This window comes from Corapipo altera, unplaced genomic scaffold (assembly GCF_003945725.1).
Source record: "Corapipo altera isolate COAL_440 unplaced genomic scaffold, ASM394572v1 0, whole genome shotgun sequence".
Taxonomy (NCBI): domain Eukaryota; kingdom Metazoa; phylum Chordata; class Aves; order Passeriformes; family Pipridae; genus Corapipo; species Corapipo altera.
The window spans coordinates 857,229-871,713 of NW_020884872.1; the positions used below are offsets into that span (position 1 = coordinate 857,229).

At 42.7% G+C, this 14,485-nt stretch overlaps 1 protein-coding gene across 8 annotated transcripts in view; it reads left to right on the forward strand.

Annotated features, from left to right (window-relative positions):
- The window catches only part of CLIC6 (chloride intracellular channel 6), a 26,696-nt gene that overhangs the window by 1,406 nt on the left and 10,805 nt on the right, over positions 1-14,485 (forward strand). For all 8 annotated transcript variants that reach the window (XM_027641245.1, XM_027641211.1, XM_027641200.1 and 5 more), the window contains one exon: positions 12-377. In XM_027641245.1, coding sequence (XP_027497046.1) covers positions 12-377 — 366 coding nt within the window. The remainder of the gene's footprint in view (positions 1-11; positions 378-14,485) is intronic.

A 14,485-nucleotide genomic window follows, 5' to 3' on the forward strand; every position in this document is an offset into this window, starting at 1 on the left:
CGGGGCAGGAGGAAACCCTGCCGGGGACAATCCCCGAGGAGGGAGCGGCCCCGGCGGGGATGGAGGAGGCTCCCGGGAGCCGGGGGGAAGCGGAGCCGGCGCTGGAGCCGCAGGGCGCTCTCCGGTCTCCGGGCGGCCCCGACGGCGCGGACGGAGCGGAGCCCGAGCGAAGCCCCGCGGCCCCGGCGGGGGCAGGAGAGGGGGACGCGACCCCCGAGGCAGCGGAAAGAGGGGCCCCAGACCCCCAGAGCGAGTGGGGTCGGAGCCTGAACGGAGTGAGGGGTCGGGCGGAGGACGAGGAGAACGAGACGGGCTCGCCGGCAACCCCCGAGGAGGAGGAGGAGAAGCAGGAGCACGACATCTCCCTCTTCGTCAAGGTACGAGGGAATCTCCGGGGGGGAATCCCCTCTTCCAGGAGCCCCTGGAAGCTCCTGGGATGAGGGGCATTTAAATCTGGCAGGCAAAATCCAGCCTGGCTAAGGTGATTTGGTTATTAATGCCCGATATAAACTCGCCCCTGGCTCCTCATTCCTTCGGGAATCGCCGGCACAAAGGAATTGCCAGAGGATTTTTACACCTCCCAAAACAGGGAGAAGGGTTCACATCCCAGGGGCTGAGAGGGGAGAGGTTGGGAAATGGAATTCCCAACGGGATCCGGGGGTTTCCTGTCGTGAATTACGGGTGATATTTAGATAATTGCCCCGAATTTTGGCCGGGTTGAATTCAGAGTCAGGAAACAACACCCGGGTCGGGTGTGTTTGGGCAGGGAAAGTTTTCGGGTTCATGGACAAAAAGGGGACAAAAATACAACTAATTTCTGGTATTTTATAGATCAGAGCTTTAGAACTTCTTTCTAACCTGTGCCTGCAATCCCATAAAAATCACTGGAAACAACAGCCATCCACAGCTGGGAATTTTCTGTGTGTAGGAACCACCCTGAGGGGGTTTCTCCCCTCTTCTTTGGCCCTTCTGGACTAAAAGCGTGGAGCAGAGTGGGATTATTTTTTTTTAGAGTGACCCTAGAGTTAAGGAAATAAAAGCAGAGAAGCAGAAGACATTTGAGACCTTCTCTCATGCACATCCTGCACATCCTGAGCTGGCTGAGGCTGCTTGTGCCAGCCAGAATTCGCCTTAAAATTGAAATTAAACTCAGTGCCAGCACACAGGTCATGGCAGAAAAACGTGGCCAAAATTAGAGAGCAGCCTAAACTAAGAATAAAAGCATCTGTTGTGACCCTGTGCCCCCAAATATCAGGATTTGTGAAAATATTTCTGAATTAATAAGACAGAAGGAAGAGCATTTTTGACTTCAGGCTGCCTGGAAAATAATCCCATAATTTCAGTGGGGAAATATTGCAAAGATGGAATATTTTGGAGCTTGATTTTGGGAGTGGAGATTGAATTAGCTCTTGCTTTCCCTCTATCCTGCTCTTGGCAGCAGGAAAAGGGGTGTAAAAAGAGGGAGCCTGGAAGTTCTCTGTGGTGGCTTGAAGTGGGTTTTAAGAGCAGATCCCCAAGGCTGGGCTTAAACAGCTTTTCATGTCTTTTGAGGGGGAAAAAAAAGGGAGAGTGGATTCCAGCGTGGGACAGGGTGGACTCTGGAATCTGGGGATTATTGTGTGTTTAATTCCACGTGCAGCCAGGGCTGATAATATAAATATGTTATCCACGATCTCCCTGATCCTTCAAACCTCTGTTTAAAACTTCACCCTCCTCTGACACCACCAGAAACTGGGGAGTGACTGGGCTGGTTAAACTTAAAATGAAATTAAATTTAAATTAAAATTGCAGTTATGGCCTGGCCTGGCCCGAATTCCTTACTTGTACCTGGTTCTCTTTGTTAGAGAGAAATGTAAAAATAAGGCCCATAATAGGAGAAAAACGCCCAGGAAAATGATACAGGGATAATGCTGGAATGATCCTGGCAGTTTCCCTGCCTGGGAACACGGTACAAGGCCAAAATTAAAATACTTGAGGGTCTTTTCAGTCATAAAGTAAATAAAATAATCAAGTTTTAAGCATCAGGAAGAGAATTCCTGAGGCTCCTTGGTTGGAAGACCAAAGCAATGTCAGAATTCCTTTAAATCTTCCATGAGCTGCTCCCTCCGTTTCCATTTCCCAGGAAACAATATCATATATTTTCTTTAGATAACCAAACTTGATATTCCTGGTGTTCTCAAAGGCAAATGTTCTCAAAGGTCACCCAGATGTCCTTTGCAGTTGGTTCTTTGGGAATTCACCTTGTGACGCCTCCAAAGGCTTTTTTTTCTCCCCTTTATTTACCAGGAAACTTCTGGAAATGCCCTAATTTGACCCTTAAACAGAGTCAAACCATGACTAAAATTACTCTGGTAATTTTAAGCAATGTCAGATTTATCTATAACTTAGAAGTTTATTTCTAAATTAAAATGATTATCTAATTATTTATACATAGAGGACTCAACTGCCAGAATCACAACAGCAGATTTCATAATTCCCAAGATTTCTTGAGATTTATCTGTGCCAAACAACCCAGTTGGAGCACAAGGCCTTCCCTGAGACTGCTCATCTTCCAGAACATTCCTTCCTTGGTTTCAGGGTTAGATGGATTACAGCACAAGCTGACCATGAGCACAAGGTAATGGATTTTATCCAGTGAAAAGCAATGGGATTTATTCAGTTTTGGGACATTTTTGGTCACTAAATCATTTCTTTTCGTTCAGGGAGTTATTTCATTCCTAATATTTCACTTATCTGAAGCAGAATTTCCTTGCAGCATCCCTGAGATATCCTGGGCTGGCTTGACATGGAGCTGGGTAGAATTATAAAAAGTGCTGATAAATGAGGAATTAAAAGCTTTGCTAGGAGAAAAAAACCATGGGAACAGCAAGTGCTGCCTCCCTGCCCCCAAAACCCACGGTCACTGTGTCCAACTTCAGTGGTAATGGGTGTTTCATATCAAAAAATCTCCTTTTTTGGGCTTTATATGTAAGTTAGATTTAAAATATCAGCTGAACCTCTGTAGGTAAGGAGTCTGTGGGAAGCAGGAGCTCAGATCCCTGGAAAACCTCCTTGCCTGGACTGAGGGATTTGTGCCACACCTGGTGCTCAATATAATCATTGACAGTTCCATCACTGAGAGGTGTTTGGGCTTAAAATATGGATTTTTTGCTCCTCAGGGTGTAAAACAGTGGCTTGTAGAGAGAATAACCCAGGTCCTGCACCAAAATCCAGGTTTATTGCCCTTTTTAAGCACATATTCCCGTCAGGAGCTCGGTGTTTCAGCCACCTCAGGAAGGGAAATTAAAGATTTCTGGGTGGCCAGAGCTTGGATTTGATGGTCCCAGAGGTCTTTTCCCACCTTAATCCCGTGGTTCTGTGAAAGTTATCCCAGAACAGGGAGGAATTAATGCAGGAGCAGCACGGGAGGCTGGAGCTGCCCAACCCAGTCCCCGAGCAAAGCTGGGCAGGACTGGGCTGCCCAGTAAGACCAGTGCAGCCCCACTGGGCCCTGCTGGTTCCCTCCTGTGTGTGAGCAGTGATTTGTGTCCTTTGGCAACACAGAGCTGGCCAAAAAACCCCGACCTGTGTTTGTGGTTCTGTTCCCGAGGCTTGGGACAAAGCAGGAAGTTGGCTCCTTTCCCAGGGGGGGATTTGTCCTCTCACAGCTCCCTTATTTTATTTTTTTTTTTTGTTCCAGTTGGAATATGGCAATTCCAGGTTCCCTAATGCAGCTTAAGAGGGGCTGGCATTACAGATTCCTTCCATAACTCCTCAGGTTCCTGTGTGTGCTGGGGGCACCGGGAGAGAGTTTTTTTTTGGGGGGTGGAGCTGGATGGGAACTGGATGGACTTCAAGGTCCCTTCCAACCCAAACCATTCTGGGATTTTATGGTTCTAAAAATGGCTGAGGGAGCTGGGGGGTTTATCTGGAGAAGAGGAGGCTCAGGGGGGACCTCATTGCTCTCCCCAACTCCCTGACAGGAGGAGGCAGGGAGGGGGGGTCGGGCTCTGCTGCCATGTCCCGAGGGAAAGGAGGAGAGGAAATGGCCTCAAACTGCACCAGGGCAGGTTCAGGTTGGAGATTAGAAGCCATTTCTCCCTGCAGGAGTGGTCAGGCCTTGGAATAAGTGTCCCAGGGAGGTGGTGGAGTCCCCGTGTCTGGGAGTGTTCCAGAGGTGTCTGGATGTGGCCCTTGGGGCCATGGATTAGGGGTGACTGTGGTGGTGCTGGGGTGGGACTGGATGATCCTGAAGGTCTCTTCCAACCTTGGTGATTCTGGGATTCAGAGAACTGACAGTCCAAGTTCTGTTCCAGAAAGACACAAACCAGCAGAGAGAAAGAAGGGATCAGAAATATGAAGTTGCATCTAATTTATTTTTTTCTGTACGATCTCCTCATACTCAGAATCCCAGACTGGTTTGGGTTGGGAGGGACCTCAAAGCTCATCCAGCGCCACCCCCTGCTATGGGCAGGGACACCTCCCACTATCCCTGCTTGCTCCAACCTGGCCTTGGACACTTCCAGGGATGGTGAGTCCTCAACCTCTCTGGGCAGATACTTCATGGAATCATCTTTTTGTCCATGTTTTGGAAGTCCTAAAACTCCCCAAGCACCCCGGGTTATCCAGGCCTGGGGCACCTGTTCATTCTCAGGGCAGATCCCTGAGGTTTGAAGGTTTGTTTTAGGCCCTTTTGAAATGAAAGCAACGCCCTCCAAGGTTCCTGGAGCTTTTCCTGCTGTTCTTTCCTCTCCCTCAGTGCCCCAGTAAAGCCCCTCACTGTGGGTTTGGCTTTAAGGCCAAGCTTAAAGTCCCATGCTGGGTAAGCCCTTCCTTGCACAGGGAACCCTTTCCTGAGCCAGGCCCAGGGCACAGCTTGGAATTCCTGCTGCCTGGAACCAGCAGAGGCTCTCGGGAGATCAGCCTGGGCTCAAATTCCGGCCACCCCCTCTGCTCCTGGAGCTTGGGCTCCTTCCAAAGGCTGCTCTTCCCTGGGATGGGCCCGAGCAGGGGCAGGGATGGGAGTTTTCCTTGGCTGCTCCTGCCTTCAGTCCCTGGGTGTTGGGAATGAAACTGCATTCCCTAAATCCTGTGGGATAGATCCTGTTTTCTTCAGCAACTTCCCTGGAAATGTCCCCCAGGTGTCTGGATGTGGCTCTTGGGGATGGATTGGATGGATCAGGGGTGATCCTGGTGGTTGCTGGGGAATGGTGGGACTGGAGGATCCTGGAGGGCTCTTCCAACCTTGGGGATCCTGGGATTCTGGGAGGAGGTGATTATCCTGCAGCTGTGCCAGGGAATTTTCCTGCTGCCTGTTGAATTTGAGGTTTAACTGATGTTTTCAGGTGGGTGAATAACAAACCCATCTCCAGGACCCACCAATATAAAATTAGAGCGTGGTTAAGGATTTTCTGGGGGAGGGAAGGAAAGGGATTGCACCAATTAGTTGGAAAACACAACCAAATATAACTAAAATCATTAATAAATTCAGGGGCAACTTTGCAAATGGCCTTCCTGAAATAAAAATGGAATGAGCAGGGGATGGAATGAGATGATTTTTAAGGTCCCTTCCGAGCCAAACCAATGAATAATTCCATGATTCCATGTCTTCTCCCGTTCCCAATCCGTTCACTCCAGCACTTTGCTGCTCCCTTCACAGGAAGAGGATTAAACAACCTCGTGATTGTTCCCATTCCACAAACAATTCCCCCTTTTTTTGGGCTCCTCCCCTTGACAGGTTCCTCCCAGGGATTCTCTTTGGCCTTTCTTCCAGATCCATAAAAAAACCCATATTTGTGCCTCTTTGTGAGCAGGGAATTTAAATCCTACAAAGCTGCCGGGCTGGATGATCCCTGGGCATCCCTTCCCACTCAGGATATCCCATAAAAAGCACGATTCCTACAAAAAGTAGGGAATTTTCTGTCCCTCTGCCTGTGCCCAAGTCAATCAATGCCCTGTGAAGGTGACAGGATTATTTTCTTGCTCAGGACTGAAATGTCACCCCGTGCTCAGGACTCGTGTGTGTGTTTCCATTCCCCTTCTGATTATTTCCCGAGGAATTATTCCCTGAGAAATTATTTACTGATAAAAACTCGACAAGAACTGAGTGACCCTTTCCCAGCTGCCCTCAGTGACACCCACCTTGGGGGGTTAATTCCTTCCTAAAATTATTGGGTTCTCCCAGCAGACAAAAATTCCAAGCGGGGAAATTTCCTTTTTTTTTTTTATTTCTTTCCACGTGCTGAAATTTTGGTGAGTTTGTGGAGGTTCCAAACAAACCAGAAATAAAAACTGTCGCAGAACAAAGTCAGTCAGAGTAGGATTGGAGTCGCCCCGCTCTCAGTTATTCAAATGGGGCAGTTAAAAAGTTAAATATTCACTCGGGTTTCAGAAAAGCCCTCATTTGTGTGCTGGCAAATGGGTGACATTTAACCTGGGGGCTCTTTGGGGAACATTTTTGTAAAAAAAAAAAATAAAAATAATCAAGTTTCTTTTCGTAACGTGGCAGAGGAAACTCAAAGCAGGATCAAAATATATCCTAAAAAAATTATGGAGCTTTTGCTGCCTGAGGAAACAAAAATACCACTGACTCCTCAGGAAAACTCCTCTTTTCCCGGGATGGGCATTCCCAGGATCCAGGAGCTCGGGAACAGTCGCTGTGTTGAGGAATCTCAGTGTCAGAGCCGCTGGGTTTGCAGGGATTCATTAAAAAACTCCCCTTTAATTAGGAATACTCTGTTCCTCCTCGTTTCCCAAGTGGGGGAGAGCAGGATGAGGAAGAGCCTTGAACTGGAATTCTCCCCAGGAAGGGAAGGGCCTTAAATCCAATTTTTTCACTGCTCTTTCAGGACACTTTCCCACTGGAGCTGATATTTCGTTTTTATTTGAATTATTTTCTGTGTGGATCAAAACATCTCAAATTATTGGAGGTGAAAAAAACCCCCCACACTCTTTTAACTTTCACTTTTCCCTCCTGATTTAGTTTGGGAATGTCACTGGCAACTTATTTTCTTCACTCCCTGAAATAACTTCTTTATTATTTGAGTATTTCTTATCTGTTTGCAACACAAATCCCAGGTATTTTATACACAGAGCTTTTATATCTATGTAACTAAATACATATATATAAGGGGTTTTATATAAATATAACTATATTGTTTTATATAGATATAACTATATAGTTTTTATATAAATATAACGATATTTAAACAGTTTTTATACAAATATATTTTTATATAAATATTTTATATAAATATTCATATATAATAAATATAGGAAACTATATATAAATATATAGTTTTTATATAAATATAATGATATTTAAACATAGTTTTTATACAAATATATTTTGTATAAATATTTTGTATAAATATTTATATATAATAAATATAGAAAACTATATATAAATATATAGATTTTAAATAAATATAACCATATTTAAATATAGTTTTACATAAATATATATGTTTATATAAATATTTCATACCAATATTTTATATCAATATTTATATATAGGTAATAAATACAGAAAACTATATATAAATATATAGTTTTTATACAAATTTAACTATATTTAAATATAGGCTTCATATAAATATATAGGCTTATAGAAATATTTTATAAAAATATTTTATATCAATATTTTATATAAATATTTTTATATATAACAAATACATAAACCGACATATAAATATATAGTTTTTATATAAATATATCTATATTTAAATATAGGCTTCATATAAATATATACATTTATATAAATATTTCATATCAATATTTTTATATCAATATTTAGATATCTAATACATAAAACTATATATAAATATATAGTTTTTATATACATATAACTATATTTAAACACAGGTTTTATATAAATAATATGTTTATATAAATATTTCATACCAATATTTTTAAATCAATATTTATATATATGTAATTAATACATAAAACGATATATAAATATCGTTTATATAAATATAAAATATACAATATAAATATATCGTTTTAATATAAATATAACTATATTTAAATATAGCTTTACATAAACATATATGTTTATATAAATATTTCATATCAATATTTTTAATAAATATTTATATATAATAAATATATAAATCTAGATATTAATATATCATTTTATATAAATATAACTATATTTAAATATAGGTTTTATATAAATATATATGGTTATATAAATATTTGGTATCAATATTTTTATATCTATATATATGTAATAAATACATAAAACTATATATAAATATATAGTTTTAATATAAATATAACTGTATTTAAATATGGTTTTATATAAATATATATGGTTATATAAATATTTTATATCAATATTTTATATAAATATTTATACATATGTAGTGAATATATAGAACTATATATAAATATATAGTTTTTATATAAATGTAACTATATTTAAATAAAAGTTTCATATAAATATATATGTTTATATAAATATTTATATAAATATTTTATATCAATATTTATATAATAAATATAGGAAACTATATATAAATATATAGTTTTTATATAAATATAACTATATTTAAATATAGTTTATATAAATATGTTATACCAACATTTTATATAAAGATTTATATATGTAATAAATATAGGAATCTATATATAAATATATAGTTTTAATATAAATATAACTATATTTAAATATAGTTTTATATAAATATATATGTTTATATAAATATTTTACACCAATATTTTATATAAATATTTATATATGTAATAAATATAGGAATCTATATATAAATATATAATTTTTATATAAATATAACTATATTTAAATATAGATTTCATATAAATACATATGTTTATATAAATATTTTATCTAAATATTTTATATGAATATTTATATATAATAAATATATAATTTTAATATAAATATATAATTTTTATATAAACATAGAGAGGTTTTATACACAGTTTTGATACATAAATTGCAGCAGCCCATCCGTGTGTTGCAGGGGGAGCAGAAACGAGGTGTAAACCAGGATGTAGCACCGAAAACACCAGATAATCTCTTTTTCCCAGGCCTATAAAATGTTTGGGAACACAACAGCCCTTTGTTGAAGTAATTCCCTGCAAGAATTCCGAAGGGCCGTCGGAATTCCGCTCTCCCCGCTGAAGGCTCAGCCCCGTTCTTAGAGGGGGATTAGGAAGAGCAGGGGGGGCGTTTAACCCATAATTCTTGTGACAGGATAAATGGTTTAACAGCATTTGGGTCGTGCTCGTGACCTGGGAATGTTCCCATGGATCCGGGGAGAGGGCAGGAACTCCATGGAATTCGGTTTGGAATCGGTTCCCGCTGGTCTGGAACCGGGTGGCGACTCCCAGCTCGGATTTCTCCTCTTCCCAATTCGAGGGCTCTTGGTTCCCTTCAACCCTCGGCAGGTTTTGGTGGGGAAAATAATCCTGGAAATTCAGATTTGAGAGGCTCTGGAGGAGGAGCAGGGGGAGGGATCCGCACAGGCGGCTCCAAGCCTTTGGGCAATTCCAGGGATGATCCAGGGGCAGCTTCTCCAGGCAACCCCTGCCAGGGCATCCCCACCCTCTGGAGAAAGGATTTCTCCCTGAAAAAAGGGGATAATTCATTCCCCAAAAAAGGGAACAGATGGTGATGCCTCGAATGCTGTTTGGAGTGAGACACAAACCAAGCCTAACTCATAAAACATGGAATTACCTGGGCAGGAAAATGTTCCTAAACTGGGCAAGATGAATTTAAACCCTGCTCAGCTGCAGCTGAAGTTTTTCAGTCTTTCAATCCACAAGTTAATGCCCCTCTTTGGTTTCACATTTCCCTCTTTATTTTCAGATTTCCCTCTTTATTTTTACATTTTCCCTCTTTATTTTCACATTTCCCTCTTTATTTTAACATTCCCCTATTTTTTTTAACATTTCCTTTTCAGTTTTACATTTTCCCTCTTTATTTTACATTTCCCTCTTTAGTTTTACATTTCCCTCTTTATTTTCATATTACCCTGTTTATTTTTACATTTCCTTCTTTATTTTTACATTTCTGTCTTTATTTTTACATTTCCCTCTTCTTTTTTTACATTTCCCTCTTTATTTTTACATTTCCCTCTTTATTTTCACATTTCCCTCTTTATTTTTACATTTTCCCTCTCTATTTTTACATTTTCCCTCTTTTTTTTTGTATTTTCCCTCTTTATTTCACATTTCCCTCTTTATTTTTGCATTTTTGCATCTTTCCCTTTGTAATTTCAGTGGATTTTAGGGATTATTTTTTTTTTTTATAAGAGCACCTGTGGCTGGAAATACCCACCAACCACGAGGGGCCTGGCCCACAGCAAGAGAAATGTTGCAAAACCCCCAAATTTGTTTATTTTTCTCTTCTTTTAAGAGCACCTTCACACACAAATTAAATCTTTAACCTCTTTAACGTAAATAAGGTGAATATTAGTAAATCTACAGCCTCTATAAACGTGTTGCAGGACATCTCACATTTGAATTTTCACCTGCACTCTGCTGTGCTTTGTTCACTTCACAGAATTATCAGTTAATAGTTCATTTATTTATGATCTGTGTCAGAACTGGAAGGGCAGGTACAGTTCTACAGCTCAGTAGAAATGCTGGGCAGGCTGTGATACCAAAATCCAATTTTAAGTGGATATTTCATGGAATTAACAGGGCTGAGTTTGGGCCTTTTGTTCCTCGTTATTTATAAATTAACTGGGCAAAGGGAAATAATTTATTGCCACAAAGTTGCTCCTGAATGAAGGAGAATTTCTTCCTGTGCATCAACAGCTTTTAATGATTTACTGTGATGATCTTTGAGGACCCTTCCAGCCCCAACCATTCCATCATTCCCTGAATTTGCAGCTTCAGGTTTATTTTCCTCTTTTTTATCTGTGGAGGATTGGAATTCCCAGCTGGATGTGACCCCTTGGAGCTGTGGGCGCTGCTCAGCACCCAAAAATATCCCACCCACTGTCGATCCCTGAACGCTCCTGAGGACCAGGAGCATCCAAAGAATAATTTTCAAGCAAGACTTTTATCCAACATGGGAATTAGGAAACCCGACGGAACAAAATAATCCCAGTGAGAGGATTTGAGCAGCGTTTGAAACAAGAAAACTTGAATTTCACAAGCCTGGCAGGATGGGAAAGGCCTTAATAATGAAATTATTGCCTGTTAGGAAAGGTTAATACGTGGCCAGGCAGGGAGGCATCAAATTCCCAGGATGTTCAAACGTGAGGGAACAAGAGTTTCCCTGTTTCTGCTCAGCCTGAGCTCATATTCAGCGTGAGAAGAGCCCTAAATTGTCTCAATTAACGCCCTCTTTGTAGGTAAACTCGACCTTTAGCCTAATTCCCCTAATCCCTGATCCCACAACAACCGGCTTAGAGGTGACCTGTGCTCAGGTGGAGCCTCACAGGTGAAAAGTTAATTCCTTTTCTCACCTTCACCTCCTGCTTTCCTTGTTTCCTTGTTTCTCTTTCCGGGCCCAGCTCTGGCCAAAAGCCTTCGTCTTGGCCAAAAAAAGGCTTCAAAAATTCCACTGGCAATCCCACATCCCAGCTAATGTGTTTTCTATTAATATATTTGGTTTTTAGGTCAGGAGCAGTGTTTTAGTTCTGTATTTTTTGGTGCTTTGTTTATAGGGCCTGGATGCTGCTCTAAACTTCTGTTTCCCTGTTTCCATGAGGGGAAAAACAAAGCTTGGTTTTCCCTCTTCCCTGGGAGGGTGGGGAAGCCCTGGGATAGAATTCCCAGAGAAGCTGTGGCTGCCCCTGGATCCCTGGAAGTGTCCAAGGCCAGGTTGGATAAACTTGGAGCAACCTGGGCTGATGGAAGGTGTCCCTGCCCATGGCAGAGGGTGGCACTGGATGGGCTTTAAGGTCCCTCCCAACCCAAACCATTCCATGATTTTACAATCCCATGGGCAGTGACACCTTCCAGTATTCCCAGATTGCTCCAAACCTTGGCCTTGGACACTTCCAGGGATGCAGGGGCAGCAAAAATGGCAGGGGAGCACCAGGTTTTTGCAGGGAGCTCTTCAGGACCACATTCCCTGTCTTGTGCCATGGCTGGAATGCTGCCCTGCCCCCATGGAAGTGCCAGCCTCAATGCAGCAAAAGGCAACATCCCCTTTTCCCAACATCCCCTTTTCCCTACAGTTCCACACCAGGAAAAATCCACTCCGGTCTTTGTTTGTTTGTTGGGTTTTTTTTCCCAGCAGTTCTCTCCAGGCGAAAACTCATCCCCAGGGGTGGGATCCAGCAAATTTAAGCTAAATTAGATGCCTGAATTCTGGAAGGCTCAGAGGAAGCAGCGCTTCCAGACAGCCCATCATCCCAGTGGCTCAATCCTCAAGGAATGGGACTCTCTCTCCCTCCCCACCTGTTTCCCAGTTTTCTTTTTTTCTGCCTGACTCTGTTGTGATCCTTTTCATCACTTTTCCTTTATCCCAGCATTCCCAGTTATCAGTCTGTGGGATGTTCAGCCTGTTCCCAGTAGCCCTGGTGGTGCTGCTGCTGTTCCTGCCTCCTGGATAGGGCTGGTTGTTATCAGGAGATAAATCCCCAGCATTATTCTGACTGGAATTGTCCTTATGTTCTGCTGAAATGCCAGACAGGACCTCAGAGGCTCCTTCCTGGGTCAGTGTGGGAGTTTATTTTTGGGAGGGGGAGGCAGAGAACGGGAAAACCAGCACAGGCAGGGATTTGAACCATTCCAGCTGTCCTGGGGCTCTGGATGTGGTTTTGAGTTAATCCCAGAATCCCAGGATGGGTTGGGTTGGAAGGGACCTTAAAGATGGACACTGTTCCAGGAGTTCAGAGAACCCCAGACACAGTTAAAGGATCACAGTTTGATCAGGCAAGTTCAGGAACACACTTTTTTGTCCTAAACCCTCAGGAAGGTTTCAGGTTAAGGAGGAAACAGTAAATGTGACTCCCAGAATTCTGCTAAAAAGGGGTTCTTTCTTTTTTTTAAGAGGCTCAGACAAAAAAAAAACATGAAGGGGAAGGAGGGAGCAAAAATCCTGAAATATTTTTTTCTAAGGAACGAAGTGTGGTTTGACTTTGACCATCAAAGAATCCCAGGATAGTTTGGTTGGAAGGGGAATTAAGGGTCATCCTGTTCCACCCCCTGTCATGGCCAGGGACACCTTCCACTATTCCATGTTGCTCCAAGCCCCATCCAGCCGGGCCTTGGACACTTCCAGGGATCCAGGGGCAACCTCTGCCAGGGCCTCCCCACCCTCTCAGCCAGGAATTCCTTCCCAATATCCCATCTATCCCTGCCCTCTGTCAGTTTGAAGCCATTCCCTGTGTCCTGTCCCTCCATCCCTTGTCCCCAGTCCCTCTCCAGCTCTCCTGGAGCCCCTTTAGGCCCTGGAAGGGGCTCTCAGGTCTCCCTGGCCCCTCCTTTCCCTCAGGATGAACAGCCCCAATCCCACTCCAGTCCATGCAGTGGGACTGTGCATTCCTGCCCCTCCTGTGACCCGTGACATCCCTTGCCCTGGAAGGGTAGAACTCCAGTGTTTGTGTAACAAACCCCCAGGGCTGCAGCAGGTCAAGGTCAGGCTGAGGGCACAAACTGCCCTTGGGGGTTGGTTCTCCTGTTTTCCCGCCTGCTCCCAGCTCCAGGTTTTGTGCCCTTGGCTAATCTGGGCCCTGCCCTTTTTTTCAGCATTCCCTTCTTCCCAAAGCACCTCCACTGGTGGATCGTGGAGGTGGAAATCAGCTGCTGCTCTGTGCTGTCATTTCTCCTTCAGTCCTTAATGCCCAGGATTTCCAGGGCTGGAGCAGCTCTGCTGGGAGGAAAGGCTGGGAGAGCTGGGATTGTTCAGCCTGGAGAAGAGAAGCTTTGGGGGGAACTGATTGTGGCCTTGCAGGGCCTGAAGGAGCTCCAGGAAAGATGGAGAGAGACTATTTCCAAGGGCTGGAGGGACAGGACAAGGGGGAATGGCTTCAAACTAGCAGAGAGTAGGATTAGGTGGGATATTGGGAAGGAATTCCTGGGTGTGAGGGTGGGGAGGGGCTGGGATAGAATTCCTAGAGAAACTGTGGCTGCCCCTGGATCCCTGGAAGTGTCCAAGGCCAGGTTTGGGGGGTTTTTCAGTGTTTCAATAGTGTAGAAATCTGCAGAAACACTGTAGAGGCAAAGAGAAGGTAAAACACACTTTGTATCTTCAAGGAGTTCGTGGGGTTTTTTGTTCACAGAATCCCAGGATGGTTGGGGTTGGAAGGGATTTTAAGGATCATCACATCCCAGGGACACCCTTCACCATCCCAGGTTGCTCCAAGCCCCACCCAGCCTGTCCTTGGACACTTCCAGGGGCTTTGAGAAGCCTGTAAAATTAAAGAAAAATTCAAATTAAACCTTAAATTCAATCTATTTTTTTAAAATTAAAACAGTGTATCTGTCACAGCACACTACCAGAACATGGTTATGTCTGGAAAATAGATATTTTGGGGTCTGAAAAACACGAGGAGCAGCTGAGGGAGCTGGGGGGGGG